The sequence below is a fragment of the Anarrhichthys ocellatus genome, unplaced genomic scaffold, assembly GCF_004355925.1.
Source record: "Anarrhichthys ocellatus isolate YVR2014 unplaced genomic scaffold, GSC_Weel_1.0 scaffold7, whole genome shotgun sequence".
In the NCBI taxonomy this organism is placed as follows: domain Eukaryota; kingdom Metazoa; phylum Chordata; class Actinopteri; order Perciformes; family Anarhichadidae; genus Anarrhichthys; species Anarrhichthys ocellatus.
This window is the reverse complement of record NW_022280037.1, coordinates 6,661,377-6,682,825: the sequence shown is the minus strand read 5'-3', so window position 1 is coordinate 6,682,825 and position 21,449 is coordinate 6,661,377. Positions and strand designations below refer to the sequence as shown.

The 21,449-nt window shown below is 43.7% G+C and overlaps 1 protein-coding gene across 1 annotated transcript in view; it reads left to right on the top strand.

Annotated features, from left to right (window-relative positions):
* pacrg (PARK2 co-regulated) overlaps nt 1–14,483 on the top strand; it is a 59,833-nt gene extending 45,350 nt beyond the window's left edge. Inside the window, exon 3 of the mRNA XM_031847191.1 lies at nt 14,206–14,483. Within this exon, the coding sequence (XP_031703051.1) occupies nt 14,206–14,357 (152 nt within the window). The 3' untranslated portion in view covers nt 14,358–14,483. The remainder of the gene's footprint in view (nt 1–14,205) is intronic.
* The last annotated feature ends 6,966 nt before the right edge of the window (nt 14,484–21,449 follow it).

Sequence of the window (21,449 nt, the reverse complement as noted above, 5' to 3'; positions counted from 1 at the left end):
CCCCCCCCCCCCCCCCCCCCCCCCCGCCCCCATCCTGTCACAGCGGCGGCTTGGTTGGTCTCAGACAAATAGCATCACGGAAGATAATATAGCCACAGCCAGAAAAGAGCCTAATAAATGGCCCCTCCTCTGCCGACCTAATGGTCCTGCTTTCCACTTGGCCAGGGGACAGCGCGCTACACGGACACGTACATCAGCTTCTAATGAGGAAAATCTATAAGCTTCAACTAGCCATGACATCTTGCATCGCACGTACACACACCTTATGAATAAAACCTGCCCACTGTCAACATATCCACAGACACATTATGGTGTTTGTCAGGGAAGATGTTGTGGAATCACATTACAGTGAAGTAATCCATATCTTCAAGCCCAAATCAAAGCATACACATGCATACAGGCAGCCCTCAGTAACCTGGACAGGGAAACGTGTCAGACGTGCTGTTCTGCATGTTTTAAGCAAATTTCCCCAAAAAAAGAGGCAAAACAAAATGCTAATCGGTGTGTATCATTTAGTGCTACAGCATGTGAATATTCTCAACAGGGTGTAAGAAAATTACATAATTAGATGAACGCATGCGTCTCTTCTCTAAATCCGGTACATCATGGCATTTCATTTTTTGCCTCCCACCTGAGATGGCATTTGTTATGAATTAGTCTCCTTTGTCAGAATACCAGGTGGTGATTTCATTTAAGCAGTCATAATTATTTGGGCTTTCTGTCAGAGAAGAGGGTGTTGCAGATAGCGCCATCTATCTGCCGTCATTGCGTCTACATGTAAGATGCTGCAATTGCTTAGTTTACATCAGTTCAACAGTTGTTCAACACACTCTCACTTTTAACAAACTACAAAACATACAATAAAGGTTTATTTTTCCACCATGTTGAGAAGACACACTGTTGAACTGACCCCAACTCAAAAACAAGTCCTCTAAATTAAGGGCCAAAATGTATGCTGTTGTTAAGGGCGAGGATTAGGCAAAAAATGTGGTTTGGGTTAAAATAAGAAATGATGACTGATGGGAAACTAGCAATGGTCTAGTGTGTCATTCCGACATTTTCTTGACCCATCCATCCAATTCGTCCTTTGCTCCCATCACACTACAGTCACAATTCCTGTCGTTTTCCTGTCCACAAGACTGGAAAAGGGCTTCAATGTAAGAATATTGTTTCTGGGCATTTGCTAAAAAATGACTGACTTTTTATTAGGAGGACAGACTAAAATGTGACTTTATTTGATCAGCAAGTACAGAGAGCCCTGAATGAAAATGTTAAGTCTGCTGCGTATGTGTTTGTGTACATCTGTAAGTTTTAGTGCCATCATCAGCGCAGGGCCGAGAGAAACGCCACCACCAGAATTGCTGACTGCGTCCTTCCATCGTCTTTTCTCTCACTGATGCGCCTCTTCCATTCTCCTTGATCATGGCTACTGTTGTCATCTCGTCTCCTCCAGCGTAATGAGTCAGTGTGTGATGTTGGATGGCTGCTGACAGTGTGTCCTGTGACTCACATCAGGGTGGTACTGCTGTCCCAGCATATCTCAATACTTCCCGCCTCCTTCTATCCTCCCCATCCCTCCTCTCCTCTCTCCCTCTGCCTCTGTTTGGAGTGTACCTCCCTCAGTGGATAGGGACATCTGCTAATAATAAGCAAACATACTGTAAAGGTGACAAACACCTACACAAACCCCCACGCAAATGCACGGTTCAGTTGGGCAGCTGAGCCTGATTTCCATAGCGTTCATATGCTTTTTTCTCTCGGGAGTAAAAGAAGTTGAAAAATAAAAAGAGAAGAATAAAAAAGAGAGCGAGCTGGCCTGTGGAAAGGCCAAATTGACACTGCAACCGCGTGAGATTATGTGAGTTTGATTTCATGTGCTTGTGCAATAAAGATTTGTGGTACCACAGTTTGTATTCTGAGGGCTAAAGCTTGAGCTGTATTACAAAAACCACAGCCGTTATTACATAATAATTACAGTATTTTACATTTTGTGCTTTGAATTTTGACAATATTTCAATCTTTTGATCATAAAAATATGTTTTAAATGGAATTTCTCTATAATTTAGATCCTATAGCACAGGAATATATGATTATGCTTGGTCCAATGACATGTCAGCTTCCGCCTATCAACCTGTGGTAGACAGTAAACATTTCTACACTGGTGTGAGGCCTGCTTGGGACGGACAGCTCGCCATGCTTTATGTAAATACCGCACTTAAATACTCTTGCTTTAAAGGGCCTGGGCACTCGTAAACCTTGACAGACCCTCGGGCCGTACCGCTGCCTGTAAAACACTGCCTGTTTATGGATGCCTGTACCTGCATCCTTCCACCCATAAACACTTGTCTTTGTCCTTCTGGGATAGAATGGGTGAAGGGGAGATTATGTCCCCTCAACCAGGAAGTGTTTTAGGCCATATCCACGCCAAAGTTTGATTATCATTTTGTAAAGTTTATCACGTACATCTACTCAAGTGAGCGTGGAATTTGAGCTATCAGCTTCACAGTTTTTCCGGACATTTTCAGGTTGTTGTTTGTCACCAGAGCCTGCAGTCACATATCGTGAAAAGCTCTGTTTGACTTGGTTATCCAGTTAGGAGAGAGGGTAATTGAAAAGTGGGTTAAAAAAAAAAGTGTGTCTAAATGGAGAAAAAACAATGCATTGCCATATCAATTTCAATTTGTATGGACATACAAACTGGGAGCTGCTGGCCTAAGGCTTCCCATAGCGTCTGCCTGCCTGTTCCCGCTCTGAATGCAGACGGACTGCATGCCGTCCGCTTGGTGCCATTGTCATTGTTGAGCCAAAGTTCTTTTAATCACTTTGCTGACCCAACCCACTGTGATTTACTAGCCAGACGCATACATAGGCATCCACTCCCAGCCAATTGCATTAAAGAGATAAATAACCAGACCAATAAAAGTGTTGTGAGGGGGCCGAATGGGCCCTGGACTGCTCATCGTCCATTTGCTGCAGTAAGCAATGGGGGGGGGGGGCTTTTAGTGGAAGGTTTTTTAGGGGTGATATTGTGATTGGTGGTGGAGGTGATGTCATGTCATCCATCTTGGGGAGCCACTTCATTAGGCTAATGGAAGGGCTGGACCGCTCACCGTTCGTTCCCGTACGTTAATGTGTGTGTGTGTGTGTGTGTGTGTGTTTGTCCTTCCATTGATGCTAGCTTCCAAGGCTAAAGTGGTTATGAAGACTAAAGTGATTTTATGGACATAAATGTGTGTCTGTGTGTGTGTGCGTGTGTTTGCATGTGAGTTACTGTGTAGGCATGTGTGTGTGCGTGCCAGTATTTTCACACAGTGCAGTAAAGACACTGTTTTTGGTGAGGTGAGGTAATACAGTGCATCTGAGGAGCTAAAACACACCTTATTCTTTTCATGTTTAAACTACAATCACGTACCTTCAATGACTTGGAAAAATGTGAAGTGAGGAGCGGTTACTCACCGCGCTTTTGGGTAATATCAGTGATAGAGTTTGATTTGTCACTGACTTAAATGAGTATGTCACTTCAAATGTTCCTCTTGTGACAAGTGAAGAGGACAAATAGAAACGCTCTTTGAATTTGCTATGACGTTCAGCCTTTTTTTCTCTCTCTCTCTCTCTCTCTCTCTCTCTCTCGCCGTCTCTCCATACTTGTCAGTTTTCCCACCTGAACCCCGCTTGATTCTCGTCTGGACATGTGCTGTCTTTACAAGAGCGATTCCTCTGAATGCATTCCTCTCTTTGTTGTCGAGGCCATTCCACCTTCAGCAGCCCTGTTTTATCAATTTCTCTGTTTTTCAGATGTCATATATGAGGCCTGCATCTGATTTGCTTTGTAACATCCTGAGCTTATTCTTATTATATTGACTCTTTTCTGCCCTTTTCTATCCCTAGCATCCGGCCCAATGGTGATTCATGCAGGTGAATATATTGGCAATCGTAGGTTCAGCTGGAAGATGTGTTCGAGCGGCGAGTCCACTTCGTTCCACAAGCTCTCTGAGCTTTTTTTAGACGACAAAAAAAATAAAAAATAAACTAACAAAATGTCAAGAAAGTACATTTTCTTACACCTTTTTTCCTTGCAAATACAACCGAACACCAGGATTAATTTCTATGTTAACTCATCGTAAAACACACTTCCTTCAAACTGGAGAGAAAGACTTTCCACTGTTCCAACAATCACCAACTTTGTTTTGGTCTGCAATTTTCTTTTCTCTGTTTATCGATCAATCTATAGTTAAATGACATTTAAGCAAAAGAGCTTTCACTCACAACCTGATGAAGCTCATGACCTTGACATGGTGCTGACAAAAGGCTAGCATTTCTTGCTCAATGCTTTTAAAGACACGTTAATAATTACAAACTCATTTTTAGTCTGTTTATTGTTACTGTCACGTAAATACATTAACAATTATATCTTAGAAATCAGAGAAAGCATCATTTATGTAACCAACCTAGATTACTGGATTTTAATTTGGTACACCTTAATTTGAATTTATTTGAATTTATTTAGGATTTTATACACGATTACTTTATATTCGCAAACCTCACATTAAATTCATCACAAGCAACACCAGGAAAGTCTCTCTTTTAGCAAACACTGTCAACTCCCCCTAATTCCCTCCCTTAGGACATTAACCTGATATTACATTAATCTGTTTATTAACACCATTTAGACTACAATCTGAGTATAAAAGTACTATTTCTGCATCTAAACTTGCACAGTGGAGGTGTAAATGAAACACCATAGCCACACTGGGTCCAAGCTGTGCTGTGATATTTCATTCCAAAGCCACTGTTTCCCTGTGGAAAGTAAATCTGAAAAAAACAGAGTAGTTTCCTTGTAGCAACTTAAACATATGCTCTCTGTTCCCATTAAGATGTGTAAATGAAAGAACGGGACGAGGAGTAGCCTTAGCAATGCGCCGGTATCCCCCACCAATGGACACCTGCTACCTGAGCAAAAGTACAACAGCCCAGCTGTTTCCTATGAATATTAATGGCTTCAGTATTAGCTGCTGGTACTGACGGTCGCGAGCCACCGGGAATAGGAATAGAAATAGTCCCTGCTTTTTTATGTATTATTTGTGACAGCCATTAATTTGATGTCCATGTATGCTCAGATCTGAGGAATGAATGATGCTTCAAACGACATTTTCAGACGAACATGCATAAAGGTGGACATTTTCTTTGAGCTCTGACATAACCTTTGATGGGCCTGAGGGATTGAAGCATGCAAACACTTGTCATTGCTTATTGGATTCCTGTCAAATCTGAAGACAGTCTTTCGCTGTCATCTGTGAGTAAACATCCGTGTGCTTGATGCAACAAGAGACAACACTATTAGGGGACTTTGCTGTCGGGGATGCTATTATCTGACGTAACCTGTGGGTCACAGGTAACAGGTAAGGCTTGGTGGTATGCTTGATGTTTCAGGACCTTCTTTTAAGTGACAGCATCGAATCCTTATTTATTTTGTGATGATGAAATAGGGTCTTCCATTTTTTTTTGTATGAATAAAGCAAAAAAAGATAAATAAATATGTTGACCACTGACTCGATATGGCTCGCGGTGAAATGTTTGCTTGTTGCATTAGAAAGTTGAAAGGCAATGCAATTCCCTGCAAGATGTTAATATGTCAATCTGCACCCATTTCACATGGCTTCAGACTCGATCACAGCGTGCTTTCAGAGCTCTGTGTACATGTTATGTGCCTACACACCCTATTAGTGAACCTTTGCATTTCAAAGTGCAGTGCTTGTTTGGCTTGTGCACACTGCACACCGCGGTGGCCTTTAACGCCTGTCCCTGGTGCAGATCGATTTTGTGCCTAGCCAGCAGCCCATTGCTAACCTTGAGGTAAGCTGGCGTAATGAGATCGCATCTGACGGCATTGACTCGCACCTGACAGCACTGACACTCTCCTCCCAGCCAGGGAGAGACACAGACAGGCAGAGTGGGAAAGGCTAGGTCCTCTGCAGTTGGCGGTACTGTTAAAGGCTTTGATTCGTTTTCTCTTAATTTCACTGGAACATATATTCCCACCTTCTAACGAGCTGGGTTTCAGCTAAAGTTACAGCAGTTTTTATCACACAGCTTTTACTTGTATGATTGGAAGAACAAGAATGAGTGTGTATTGCACCACTGCAGTCTTCTTTTGTTCACCCATAATCCCAAACTTATATAAAACCTCTCTTGAGAGATGGTATTGGGCATGAAAACGCCAAGATTTCCAGGTGGAGAGCTGCAGTCTCTTGGTGGGCAGCACAGTGGAATTCAGAGTGTAGATTTGCAGTTTTGCTGCGGTGTTGGTCTGTAGGCAGCATGCTGGGTTACGCACGGCCCTCTGTCTGGCCATAGCTGGGAGAAGAAGTATCCTGTCTGTACTTTCTGGCCCAGATCAAAACGTCTGCTACAGCTGGCTGCAAAGATCGTTTGTCACCAACAACACACACGCACTTGTGCACCCTGAAAAACATGTAATCTAATTGAAAATAATTAAAAAGTAGCTGCCCATCCAAGCCATCAGTGGGATCTGTGAAATAACAAGATGACTCATACCTGTAGGGCTGTGGCAAGCATACTGAAGCTGATTCTCAGATGCATGCATCAGGCTACAATTGGATGAGATGGGACCGGGATAACCATTATCTGAGTGGTGGTAATTGAAACAATAATGGACATGTTAACAGCTTGGAAAATAGCATTGATCCATCATCTAAGATGAGCCCCTTTTTTGATTTAATACCGTGACTAAATGCCGCAAACTGATATTGCTCTCGGTCATAGCTAGGTCTACTTGGCTAATTGAAAAAGAAATGAGCATGGAGAGGCTTTTGTGAGATGTGGAAGAGTGATCCTCCCACCTTTCCTCTACAGGGCTTTGAAACCCTCCCACAGCCTTGGATTTCTGGGGAAAGATAAGCCGAAGACATGGCACGGTTTTTGGCGGAAGTGTGGAATTGGAATTCAATTCCTGTATACCTAACGTACAAATGTAGACTAGTAAGCCAGTGGGAGCCAGATCGATGGGAATCTAACAGCCTTAGCTCCTGTGCAGCTCAGGAGCATCCTCAGCAGGTTACGTCTTTGTCTCAACCTCGTCTACACCTTTCCTCCGCTCTTACAGTCTGCTGCGCAATCTGATCTTTACACGTTTTCCTTCACCTGGCATACTGCTTTGCTGATGTCCAACTTTCACCCGGTCGAAGTGGCACTGAGCTGCGGCCAGCCTATAGACTGAGCACTGCTGCTCTGGATGAACACATGGAAAATGAGATCACTGACCTACAGCAAAGGTTAGACTTCAGTAAGCATGAGCAGTCAGATGATGGCTGGTGTAAGGGTTGGGGGTTTCATAAACTACTGCTGGCCATAAACCTGTTGTTTTACTTCTCTGCTCGCAACCTCGTGTGGATATCCATGCATCGGTGTGTGTGTGTGTGTGTGTGTGTGTGTGTGTGTGTGTGTGTGTGTGTGTGTGTGTGTGTGTGTGTGAGAGTGTGTATTGTGATGTGTCGGAAGATCCAGGACTCATTGTGGCTAGCTGTGTTAAGCTGAAATGATGTTATTGATTACACACAAAGGTTGAGACGGAAAAGCAACAGAATGGGAATGGGCCCAGCTCCAGGTGTGTGTGTGTGTGTGTGCGTGTGTGTGTGAGAGAGAGAGAGAGAGAGAGAGAGAGAGAGAGAGAGAGATCATGATTGTGTAATTGTGAGCCACAGCTGTGCTGTCCGTCAGCCTCTGGGTTATCCACAGGGGAAAAAGGGGTTGGGGACAAAGGCAGAGGGAGAGAACAGAGATTGAGACCATGGTGGTGTAACAAATAAATTGCACTGTGCTATTTTGAAGTACTGGTATTTCACTGTGTTTCCATTTTCAGAGACTCATCGCATCGACTCCATAACATTTCAGAGGGAGATGTTTCTTAAATCTGTTTTTTGATTCTGGCTATATTTACGGGGCTAGAACAGTGACAGTAAATGTTGGCGTTGGAAAAAAAAAATTTGGCATTGAAAAAAACTGCACTGATATAATTCCACTGAAAAATATGAGGCAGGCGTTAAAAATATGTTTATTTTTGTATTCTTCGCATTGTGACGTGTTTTTCAGTTAAAGTGTTCCGTTTTTTTCCGTCATGTCACTCTGTTTTCAACGTCAGCATTTCTCACCCTTTTTTTTGTCCAGTTTCAACTCTTTATCACTGTTTTGCCGTGGAGGGGAGGGAACCTAAATGGAGCGGGCAAGGAGAGCGTGATTTTCATATAATCTGCATACTGAGGAGAGAGCCTCAATCTGCTGAAGTCACATTTTGCTCCAAAGCCTTTGGCATCACCACACAGCTAGCATATGATTCTGGGATTGTTTTAATCCACTGAGGACATGTAGAGTCACAACATTTTTATGAAAGTTCAAATATGAAATTGTCTAATTGTCTGTTTGATATGACTTTCACGTAATAATAATCTACAGTGAACTACTTCATATGGTATTAGGAACGTTTTGAGCAGAAATTCATCTGCTTCTCAGCAAACGGTTTTATCATATTAGTGAGCTTATTTAACAAGCCTTATTTGTTATGATGTTTAATATAATTACACTATACTTATTACTATAATTATTGCATGGTAGGCTATATAAAATGCTAGAAGTGATTGCTGAAATACGAGTCTTTCTGCATGCATAAACGCGTATAGAAATCCAAACCACGGATGTCTTGACTACAGTAACCGCAATTAAGTTAAGTCTGTTTCCCTCTGCCGTTGTTTTTAACATAGAGCCTAATGTTAGCTATAATAGTTGACATTAGTTAACGTTGGCACTAGTTAAAAAAGGCAAACAGCTGAACTCATGGAAGACATTACCGTGTCCTAACTGTGTGGTCATGCCGGAGAGTTCAGTGCGAGTTGTGGGTCCGGAAGAGTGACTTTCTTTCCTTCGTATGCAGACTATATGTAAATCATGCTCACAGCAAACATTGCCTCTACGACAAAACAGTGACATAGAGTTGAAACTGAAAAAAAAACAAGACGAACAAATGTAGACGATAACAGCACTAAACTGTATTTCAATCATCACATGCATACCGGTACATACATCAAATTGTACCTCTACATTTAACCCATACTAACATTAAGGAGCAGCGGGCTCGGCGTATATCACTATATTTACTTCCACCAGTGGTCATACTAAACTAAGTCCTCACTCCCTGTCTCCCTGTCTTCCCTGCTCCCTCACTGTGTCTGTTCTTGTCACATGTGATTATAGAGGAACACTTATTCTCTTTCTTCGTGTGTGTGTGCATCTCCACGTGTATGTGTCTGCATGTGTACAAACAATACCCGCAGAAAACGCAACATGCATTCTGCTAGGATATTCTCTTTCACACTGTCTCGCTGCCTTTCTTTTGCAGACACCTGTGGTTAGGAGAACACACACACACATACACACACCTGGTGTCTCCCACCTCTCTGCCAGAGTGTGAGTCTCTTTATGAGAGGCCTGCCTGGCGCCCAACTGTGAGGCCCTTTTAATTAGAGCCCTGCTGTTAAGCACAGGCCTCCCCTCGTGGTCTCATCCACTCCCCACCACCTCCTCACACACTCACCACTGTTTTGCTCCTCTCGCTCTCTTTGTTCTTATGACCTGGTTCACAAATAGTATCCACACATATCGAGTATTTACTGTAGGCTACATCATCCAAAATCCATGTAAAAGGAACATTTTCAAAGGACCGCTTGGGATCAGATTTTGCTGCAGCTAAAAGAGGATACTGCACACTCAACGTGTTAAAGTAAATTAAGCTGTAAACTAAACGGTATGACTGTACTGTAATAACACACACCAATGCTGGTGTTAATATTGACATTTCTTACATTTCGTGGGTTGAAAATGGCTCTACTGTTTTAAATGAGCCCTAATCTTGCAAGGCGTGCGCTGAGATAGAGTCGACCGTTTGGGACTAATCTACGTCATGAAATGAAAGAATGTTAATGCCCTCTAATCAGACCCCCCTCTGTAACCACAGAGTAGCATTACCATCACAGCACAGACCTGGTCTCTTCTTTCTGTTGACTTGAAACTAAGCCATCAGCACATTACAAAAGCTGGTGAATCAGTGTTAACGACCGATCATCTGGTGATAGCGATGTGCTTTTCCTACACCGTGACAGAAGTATGTAGACGAAGCAGTAAGTTGCTTAATTGTGCCCATATAGCAGCTGGCTAGTTGGCTAGCTAAATGTTGGTTTGCTGATTTCACCGTGCTTTCAACTTCAACCAGTTAAAAAGAAGAACATTTGTCTTCAGACTGCACAAACTTCCACACACTCGAATATTAGAAAGTTTAATATTTAAATTTGTGACATTTTTAAGCCTAAACAAAGATGGTAGTGTGAATGAAATTAATTTGAGGGAAAACATGAGAAAACTGCACTTCTATACCTTCAGTTCTCACCAAAGAAAAAGCATCTACCTCCTAGACTATTATGATCAATATTAACTGTAATAATAACTTAATCTACGTCACATTTTTAAAGGAGAGGAAACAACGATTTTTTTAATTGATTCCCAAGGGGAAAAACAGATCTTTGTTTCAGAAAACTTTGACATAAATGAGAAAATAAGAGTATGTGCTTTGTCCTATACTGATATGGAGCTCTGAGAAAAATTGGGTTGGAGGGTTATCAGTGTGTGTGGTTGGTGATAAGAAAGAATGACAACACATATGCACTCACATTACACCCTCAGCCGTGTAACTTCTGCACAAAGTATTCCTGGCACTCGAGCTGTTCCATCGCACTCGTAACCTTCATTCTTCTGTTTCCTTTTTCAAACGAGGGCAAACCCCCTTCGAAAAAGGAAAAAAACCAGGTCTCTCGCGTTCATTGATTCTCCTCTGCATCCGCTTGCTATGATCAAACAGCTAAGCTGCTTTCCTAAGGAACTTCCACAAACAGGGGTAAGTTGATTAGAAACAATGGCAGGTTGGTTGATATTGTGTTGAATCAGGAATTCCGAGCTAAACTTCCCAAAGCTGCTGCGGTGTGTGTGTCACCCGGTCCCTGGCAGCAGAGGGGGATTACAGCCATACAACATACACATGATGCATGCTAACCTCGGTCAGAAATCTTAAGCTGGGGGTTGTAGTACAGCTGCCCTTACAGTTGCCATCCATTAAGCCACCGTCCCCAACTGTAAATATCCCCTTAAAAATCGACTCCATATATTTGAAATTAGTTCGGACGAGAAGCTTAAGCGTCGCCTGCATCTGTGACTGCCTGTCTTCAGCTTGATGTGGGAAGACAGGTTGTTTAGGACCGTGGGGAATAAGAGATGGAGAAAGAGCAGGGTGGAGGAGGAGGAGGAGGAGGAGGAGGAGGAGGAGGGAGGCTGCAGCTGTTGTTATGCGTAGTTTAGTGTTGGGCTGGTGTGGTTCGGCAGAAATCCCAGCAGACACAGCCCCTGTTGTCTTAATGAAAAGGAGGACGGACGGACAGACAGACAGACCTTTTTCTCTGCCACTGTCCTCGTCTTCCTTCACCCTCAGTGTAGCAAATATCGCTGCGCTGAGAATGCTCCACCGTCTGCGTCTGTATCGACCCTTCCTCTCCCTCAGAGGACCAGACAGCCAACTCCTGCTTTGGCCCTTTTCCTTGTGTTCACAGAGCGGGAGTTTTTTTTATTATGATTGTTTTTAAAGATTTTTTTTTTCTCTCTCTCCGTCTGCCCTGGGTTGCAGATATTGCCGTAAGCAGAGAGAAAAAAAAAGACAGGGAGAGGAGGAATGAAGAAGAAGAAGAGCGAAAGTTATTTTGCAGAAGGACATTTGCAGAGGCAGCTTTTAACACCCTCACCCCCTTCCCCTCCCTCCCATTCCCTCTGTCCCTGCTTAAACACACTTTCCCTTTTCTCCTCTTTAAATATTGAGAATCGTTGCAAATTCCTCTGGCCTCTTCCTTTTGATGCTACTGGCCTCCCAACGGCTCAGCATTAGAAATGCACTTGGAAGGGCTGAAACTCTCAGTATAGCAACAGCAACAATTCCCCCTTTGCAGGACCTCCTTGCTCCCCCCTGCAGGCCCCAGTAAACGGGTCTGAGCTTCGCTGGTTCCCAAGCCGCACCTCTTCTCCGACTCCCCGTGTTCTGTAGTCTGAAGGCCAAAGCTCTCCCTCTGGGCTGGCTTTGGCTGCTCATTTTCACTCTAACAGAGGGTGGCTCTCCACAGGCCTGGCTTTTTAACCTACACCAACATGCATGCACACACAAACACACACCATGCAGCTGAAACAGACTGTAAGAGTGACTCCTGTCACTTTATTATTTTACTTGCCCCAACTACACACACACACACACACACACACACAGCATACTCATTCCTCCCTGATTGCTTTGCCTTTTTTCTTTTATTGCTCACATGGCTGCAATTTAGATGCTATTTAAGATTGTGCTAACTAGTAGGGGGCAGACGCCTCTGTTGTGGGTAGCTCAAGAATAAAACGCAGCCCGAGTTTAGATACAAAACATGCTTTTCTTAAAGGCTGCATTCCTGATTCTGTGCTGTTTCTGTTCACGTTTCTGTAAAAGGAAAACAGATATAATAGCTGCTGAATAAAGCCAAAGCTGTTTAAGTTGCACTGCATCGAGGCTAACCAACGGTCAAATCGCGGCTGGAGAATTCTCCCCCCGTCGCTTTCATCTAAAACAGGAGAAAGGATCCTGAGCAGAAAGCAAGTGCTGCAGACTGAGATCATAGACGTGTTGCTGCTTAACAGCCCACTTTATGGGATCGGCTCTCTTTGTGTTTTAATGAGGAGGCCATGGATGGGTGGAAAGGCAGAGAGAGAGAGAGAGAGAGAGAGAGAGAGTTGAGTCTGATTAGAGACTGGAAAAGACAGAGAGTATTAAGGATGGTAGGAGAGGTTTAATGTCGCTTTCTCTCATCAGTTCTAATTAAGAGTGAAAGAAGGGTCTGAGGGGTCCTACTTAAAGTGCTACTGTTAATTTTTTACATCACAGGTACACTTCATGATACACTCTTCTCTTCTCCTATCCTCTTCTCTCTGCTCAAAACAATTGTATCAAATTACCACTTTTTTTCTTTCTTTCATTTTATAACCTCAAGAAATAAATCCACATTTTCTCTCCAGGATATTTAGTAGTTTAGCAGTAGGACATTTTTTGCTAACAAAGTTGGTGGTCTGTCTGTGTGTGTGTGTGTGTGTGTGTGTGTGTGCGCACTTCATTCCTCTCTATATTTACCTCCCTCTGAGAAGTGTTTTGAGGCCCCAGTGCAATGCCATGAGATTGGCAGTTTGCTGTGTGCTGATAAAGTCGGCGATCGGCGTGTGTGTTGGTGTGCGTGCGTGCGTGCGTGCGTGCGTGCGTGCGTGTGTGTGTGTGTGTGTTTAAGTGTGCCTGCTGCTGAAAGGGAGGAAGAAGTAAGGAGCGGAGGTTGAACACCTCAGGAATGTTTTTTCGATAACAAGTTCCCCCAGCGCTCTAGAGCGCTATTGTACAATTTTGTGTTTTACTGCACTGTCTACGTATGTTTGTGTGTGTGTGTGTGTGTGTGTGTGTGTGTGTGTGCGTGTGTGTGTGTGTGCGTGTGTGTATCCTCGGGGAGGGGAGTTTCTGCAGCTTTCTTGCCATATTGTGATTGGCCACAAGTGTATTACGCTCTCTGACTCTATTGTTCATTAAACACACATAGAAACACCTGAAAAATGAAATGAACAAAATGTCATTATTGGACATTTGGATACTGTTGAATTTGTTCTCTGTTTCAGATTTATATTTTTTAATACAGATCCAAACATCAGTCACACACACACACATTCCTACTTGTGGAGCGTGACTCCAGGTCACTGCTCATGTGTGCATCAACGCAGCGTTGTGCAACAGCAGAGCCGTCACTAACTCATACGTCCTTTGCCTCTTTCAGCTGAACAGTTTAAAAACACTGCTGCCGTCCACTCCCAACTGACCACAGCTTTAAAGAAAATTAAATTCAGTCCGTCCGGTGGATTTGAAGTCAGATGGAAGGACGGCATTTGCCGACTCTGTCCGCAGCAAAGCATTGCAGCGTGGCCACAGGTGGTGCTCTGTGAGCCTTGACATCAAGCTCACAGTCTGCGATGACCCCGACTGAGCCTAAATATCTTTGTTTTTCTCATGCTGTCTGTCTGACTCTGTTTCCTCGTCCCCAGACATTGGAGATGACGAGTACGGCGAGGGGGGAGAGAACATCGGTCAACTGATCGGTGAGACTCTGGAGCTGTTTGAGCGCCACGGAGGAAGGGATGCCTTCCTAAAAATCAAATACATGGTGCCCACCTACCAGTCCTGCATGACCAAATGAGGAGGGGGATTGTTGACTTTACTCCTTCTGTATCTGCCTCCAACTGTTATCTCATCCCTTTCTGTATCCTAGCCCTGACCCGAGTCCTCTGTTCCGCTCCACTTTGCCGAGCTCAAACCCGCTCCTCCTGCCTCTTTACTCTTTTATATATATACTGTATATTCTGTTCAACCCATATTAAATTCATTGCAATTCATTCTTTGTGTATCTGTGTATACATGTGTATCACTATCACTTGTTAATACAAATGCAAGCTTGACAGAGCAAATTTGCCTCATTGAAATACAGGGATAGTTCATTTTTTTATTGCTCTAGTGATTTATTTAGCTCGCTGATGAGGAATCCTTGATGCACGCTGACTTTATTCCAATCAGATGAACAATGTAACACTTTATTTAAAATGTATGAAAACATAGATTTTCCATTGATTTAAAAGTAAAACTTTTTTTCTTTTGGCTATCAAACGCTGACTGCGTGATGCTTGACTATTGACTGTAAAAAGTTGGTTATTTTTGCTCCTGCACAGAGAGCAGCAGCTGTTGCAAGCTTAAATTTATGCCAGCAGACTGCATTGAATGGTGACACGATTTCAAGGCGGAAAAAGTGTCAGGTTCACAGAAACTTCTCAATATACTCCTGCAACATTCTTTGGGAGCTTTTTACAGCCACCTTTCGAGCCCACAGGGTGTGAGCGCAACTCAAAAGACACATTAGTTTCAGTTAGATAATATGTGATATTTTGCAATCCGTGCGATTCCAGTGATGCAGGCCCGTCTTTTCTGTCTCAGTCCATAAAGTCCTGTTGTACATCTGCACAGTTGTTTGTCCTGCTCTACAACTGCTTCTATTGTGTTATACTACTGTACCCGTTCTGTCACAAACCCAGCTGGAGATGGAGCCTGTCTGAACATGCAGCGTAAGACAGGAATGACGACTGACAGCATTCCTTCAGGTAACACACTTAAACATACATACACTCGTTCGGTACCCATGCTTTGAACTCAAATACGCCCCCTTGGATCGGTGCATGTATCTATGTTTTTCTTTGTTAAAAACGTGTGTTTTTTGTATTGTTTATCTAGACCAGCCAGTACCTCAGTAGGCATCTTTAACCAACTTTGTGTTTCCTCACTGTGCAGATGAAGGCGCTCTCTCCTGCTAGCCATTCTACTGCATTAAAGTCACAGTGGAAACTTCTTCCTTGACACAATGGAAGCTTTGGCAACCATACCCCCCCATACACACACACACACACACACACACACACACAGAGAGAGACATACACTTGCGCATATACATATACAACCCTGCGACCCAGGGGGGAAGCATGGTGTAATTGATTTCTGACACTCACAAGGACACTTGCACCATCTCTCATTGTAAGTCATGTCTCCAGCAAAAGCAACTTTACAGGCCTGCGGAGGAATCTATTCTCAACCAGAAGACAGGTTCATAATACTCATATTTCAACCTCAGCACATCATGAAAAGAATGTTTCTGAATAGCTGTTCCACGCTGCTGAACTCGGCCGTGCTGCCAGATCTGTGCAGTGAAAGACGAAAAGCAGTGCAGCGCGGTACCCTTTCAACACAAAAAACATAATTCACCTTAATTACTGCGGCCGCATAATAAAACAAATGTGGCAACGTTGCAGGCACATTAACTAGTGTTAAAGGGAGGTACAATTTCACCTCTGTTCTCGCTTGATGAGCTGATCGAACTCCGAACAGCCTGCGGTTCTTTCGAACTGTATCAGTGACGCCCCGCTGTCCCGCTTCACCTGTCCAATTTTACTGAGCCACAGGCTAGCAGCTGGCCAGCAAAGGAGGGAGAGCTTAGAGAGGACAACTAGAAAATAAAGGGACAGAGTGCAACACGGTGAACATATTTGTTTAGCTCTTTCTCACAGAATGCTTGAAATATTGTTTTTCAGAACTCGTCTGAAATTGTACTCACAGCTCTCCATCTGTTCATCGTAGTATTTTGCTTCGAGCCAATGTCATACAAGCCATAATATACACAAATTGCCCAGAATTCACTTCACTTCTTCGCACTTAAAGGGCCAGGCAGCCTGATTGCTTTGGCTCAATTAGGTCACATCACAGGCGCCAATGGGCATTAAATGCTAAATAGTGTCCGTTTCGTCCTCCTCTGAAACCCACTGAAGCTCATTAAGAAAGGTGAATATGGTCTCCAATCAAGAGCTGCGCGCACACCTGCGCATGGCCTAAGCACACACACACACACACACACACAATAATGGCAAACAATACCAAACAATAACACCACGCTGTAATTGCTCATGCAAGTAATAGAATGAACTGTGACATGGAAGGGAACGGAGGCAGCCAATGAGGTTATTTGGCCAATCACAGGCATCAACGCATGACTGGTCCAGACGGAAAGGCCTGAAAGACCAAGCATGACATTACTTGAATATCTCCCTTATCTCGTTCTGTTCTCCGACAAGAAAAACAACCTCAAAAACAAATGTAGCATAGAGCAGAAATTGTCCTGATCATCATATTCTAACCCTTTCCCCTTAGTCATAATGAGCAATTGATCATTTTGGGACAGCGGGTGCCCCAACATACACGAGGAAATAAATTGCTTCCCATTCAGAGTATCTCCTCCAGTCATCGAGCACAGGTTATAACAGCATGCTCTACTTCCCAACAGAAGATAGTATCTATCGCAGGTAATGTCACATTATTATTTTCAGTTGAGAGGATTTCCGAGTTGTTTTATTTTTTTTATTCCTGACACGAAGAGCAGACGGTGGTATCGATCTATCACGTTATTCAGCCATTCTGCAACGTCTTTGTCTATTTGCCTTTTGTTAACGTCTCCCCAGCCCAGATAAGTGCTGACAAGATCAAAGGTCCAATATTGCAGGAAATGTGATTTTCAGATGGATCGTGTGTTTGTGTTCTTAATTTATCATGTAGCAGTTCTAAGTGCTACATATATTAACTCTGCATGTGTTGACATGGTCAATCCAGGGAGAAATGCATACAGCGTGTATTCAGAAATCTTGCCTTCAAACGGGCTGTCAGGAATTCCGTAGGGTTGTTACGTCACAACCATTAAATATATAAACCATTTCACATTTTTAAACATAAACATGCTTAAAGTTACAGTGTAAATGAATGTGAATGACATCAGCTAACAGGAAGTAAACATAGACCCAAGCTGTTGTCTAGCAATGCAATTGTCCTTACCGTTTAGTGAAACAAGCTCAAATGTAGCGATTCAGACAGCGTGAATAAAGGGAGATTTAGGCAGACAGTATAGTTGTTTTTTCAACATTGAATCAATATAAACCTGGAAATTAACATAACATGTCTCCTTTAGATAAATCCCGGCTTTGCTAAACATGTTTCAGGTCAGAATTCAAGGTAAAAAACACATCATGTACCACGCGGTCAAGGTGTCCGTGCTTTCAAAGTGGTGCACTCAGGGTCTTACGACCCCAACATTAACCACTGAGTGTGTAGCGTTCCTGCACACCTGCCTTCGTCCTTACATGGGTGAAATAGCGTCCTCTAATCCACAACCTGGCCTAATCCTCACTCTCCGCTGCAACTGGACTCCGAGGGTCAACCCTAGACGATGTGGGGCCTGTGGACACTCACTCAGCGCCGGGGTTATTATTAGCCTAGCTAGCTCAACAACAGCTGCCACTGCCCTGCAGCCAGCAATAACTCCCACTGAGGAACACGTGCAAGCCATTCCACTGATGGAAACGGGCATTGCGCCGACACAGGACGATTTATATGCAATTCATACAGCTTCGCAGATCAACGCAGTGGACTACGCAGACAAGTGTTTACATGTGTGTCTGGCTCGCACCCCACCAGCTACTCCAGCCATCAGGTGAAGCCGCTATCTGCGAATGAGCATTGACTTTCTGAAAGCTGGCATCATGGAGTTTGTCCTTGTGCATCTCCGTCTCACCACATCACAGTGGTGGCAGGCCAACAAAGGCTTTTGTATTGCAGTGAGCTGCGCAACAAAAGCTACACAAACACGCCGATAGCGTTCTGTTGATGGAGGGGTAAAAAGAGATTGAGAAAAGTACAGAAAAGGCTAAGACAGAGGGTGGAAGAAAAAGACAATTATGGAAGAGGAACGACAGCGTGAAAATGTTTGCGGTGTGAGTGTGTGTGTGTGTGTGTGTGTGTTTGAGTGAGTAAACATGATGAATAAAGAGGAAGCCAGGGAGATGCATTCGGCCTGAGACAGACCTGCAAGTCCAAGATGAATCCAGTGCAGAGAGAGATGAAGGAGAAGGAGAGACCGTGTGGGCCTCGTCGAGATGGATGGATGAGGGAAGTGGGGTGTTGTGTCACCTAGCTGTCTAGCTCCGGTCACACCTGAGATTTAGGAGCAGTCAGCTGCCGAAAGAGGAATAAGAGACCAAAGAAGAAGAGGTGGTGGTAGGGGTAATCTGTTTTTCCCTCACAAGTAGCAACTGGCACTTAACGATATCATCGCGCTCCCTTATCTGAACAAACAAGCTGAATGTACGACGTCTCCCCTTGTTGAAAATCAAATAATTCATCCATGTGGGTCACACTTAATGTGATCGAAGTTGGGTTGTGCGTCGCATGTTGTAATGCAACCCGCGTACAGTGGAGGATTTATTAAGCATTCAGAAAGTCTTCATCCGTCTTCCCCTTTATCACTTCCTTCCCTGTTTTCCTCCCGTCCCCTCTACTGCTGAGCTGTCTTTCTTATTCCAGTGTTATAGTCTCAAAAGGCAGATTGTTAGGACCAGCAATGAGAGGGATTGTGCTGTGGAAAAGAAATAAATGCCCCCCTGGGAATGATTTGTCTTGTTCTCGTCTGCCAGGCGGAGTCCACGCTCGTCCAGGGAGCTACTGAGCATGTGCTAGAAAGGACTGCACAATGGAGATTTATCTATCTGCCTCTCCATATGCCAGGTGTCTTATTTGCAGGCTTAATTCAAGAGTGGAGGAATAATGTAAACACTTTTGAAAGAGGAGCTCATATTCTTTTTTTTACCTGTGAAGTCCTCTTTAAAGTTCCCCTTAAGTGTTAATAACGTCTTCTAAAATCACAAATCCTGATTCACTGGAAAGGTTTCTGAGCAATTATCTTATCTGTGCTTGTGTGTGTGTGTGTGTGTGTGTGTGTGTGTTTAGATCCCAGACCACACCACAGGATCAATCCTTCTCTGAACAGATGTGATCAATGAGGATTCTCCCGCTCTCTCTGTCACTCTCCTTCCTCCTCCTCTCTGTTCCTCTTCCTCTTCGTCCTCTCCTACCGGTCTTATCGCTCACAAACACTCATTTCTTTCCCTGCTACGGGCTGGCAGGCGTGCACAAACGAGCAGGTAAACAAACGCAGGCATCTCCAGTCGGAGCAGGAATGGATCTACACTGTTAACAATTGGTGGGGACAGATGTAGCATCGGCTGGACTCCTTTAAGCTGTATTGACACCAGTGTGTTCTCCACGTGGGACGGAATGAAGAGGGAGGAGCGGGTGAAACTTGTTTACCCTCAGCTCAGTTTAAGTGCCCCTTACTGTAAAATGGTAACGCGTGATTTGTGTGTCATTTCCGCCTGTTGAGTGATGATTAGCAGCTCGGAGGTGGGACTTTGGAGGTAATGTTTTCCCCATCAGAGCCTACTACCACAAGTGGCTCCAGCTGTCACCCCTTCCTCCCCCCTGTCCCTCTTCCCACCTGTCTGGGCACCAACAGGCAGGCCAACAGGCACTTCCATCACCAGATTGCCAAACCGCTGGAGCATCTAGACTACAAAACCCAAGGTGACCTTTAACAAAATAGAGAACGCTGAATAACTGTGCCCGCGAGAGTAGAGTGGGTTATGGGAAACACGGGAACATTGCAGCTTCAGATTGAATTGTGATAGATTTTTCTTCATATCGCTCCACATTGTAGCACTCCTTCAGGCGACACTTCCACCTGTATTGTGCAAATAGTATACACTCCTCATGCGTGGTCTAAATTGTGAGTTATAAAAAAAGAAGAAAGCAAGTCTGTCTTCTCACTTAAGCTAAACGTACTGCCTGTATGGCGTGCACACATCTCCAATTAACTCTAAAAATTGCACAAAAATCTGCGGAAAGATACTGAAAAAGCTCAGGCTACGTCTAAACTCTGCCAGCTAAGTTTGAAAAAGCACATTTTTGTCACAGTTTTGGCCCTCCTTAGCCCTACCCCCCACACGGATGTCTTTGGTCCTTTAGAACCAGTTCTTCCAACATCTAAATTTGGATCATTTTTAGTTCTTCATCTGCACTAAAAATCCTGAACGATAGGAAAACGGCTAGATCTCTTCTCTTTTTGTTCTTTTTTTCTATCACTTCCTGCTTTCCATGATCACTGATGTGTTAAAGTACTACCAGTCACAATTAAGTTCTTGTTTACATATTTTTCTTTTTTGTGTTGTCAGACAACTGAACGAGCATAAAACAGTGATTTGATCTCATAACTGCTACCTGTTTCCTGTGCTGCTGCACTGGGACTTGGATTGATCGTTGAATTTTACTACACCAAAGTCGTCACAATAAACACAGATACAGTTAAATGGCAACAACTCGAATGTGTGATCATTATATTGACATACTGTAAAATGAGTGCTGGCAAAGAGGTACAGAGGCTTTAAAATGTACTGATATCTTACAGATGAGATCTACAACACCACTAAAGTAAAACTACGGGGGGAGAGTGGTTGATTTCATGTCAAATCAGCATGTCCCACCATTGCGCTCTAGCACAACCTTCCTCTTCATCCTTATTCTCTACAATCCTTGCTTCGGGAGATTTCAAGACAAATAAATAATGTTCAGTCACTGACAATAGCAAATGCACACAAATAAGTACGGGTGCAACAGCGCATAAAAACGAGCACAAACGGGGCATTTGTCACGTCATGCTTATGATACGAGTTAAAATGAATTATAGGTACATTGTGTATTTCTCCGGTATAAGCTCTGTATATGCTGTGGTTGCTAGAAGGACATTTATTTCTGTTGCGCTGTGCTCACACCTTCCTCGAAATGTAAATGACCCAGATTCTGCCAGCGCTCCCCATCC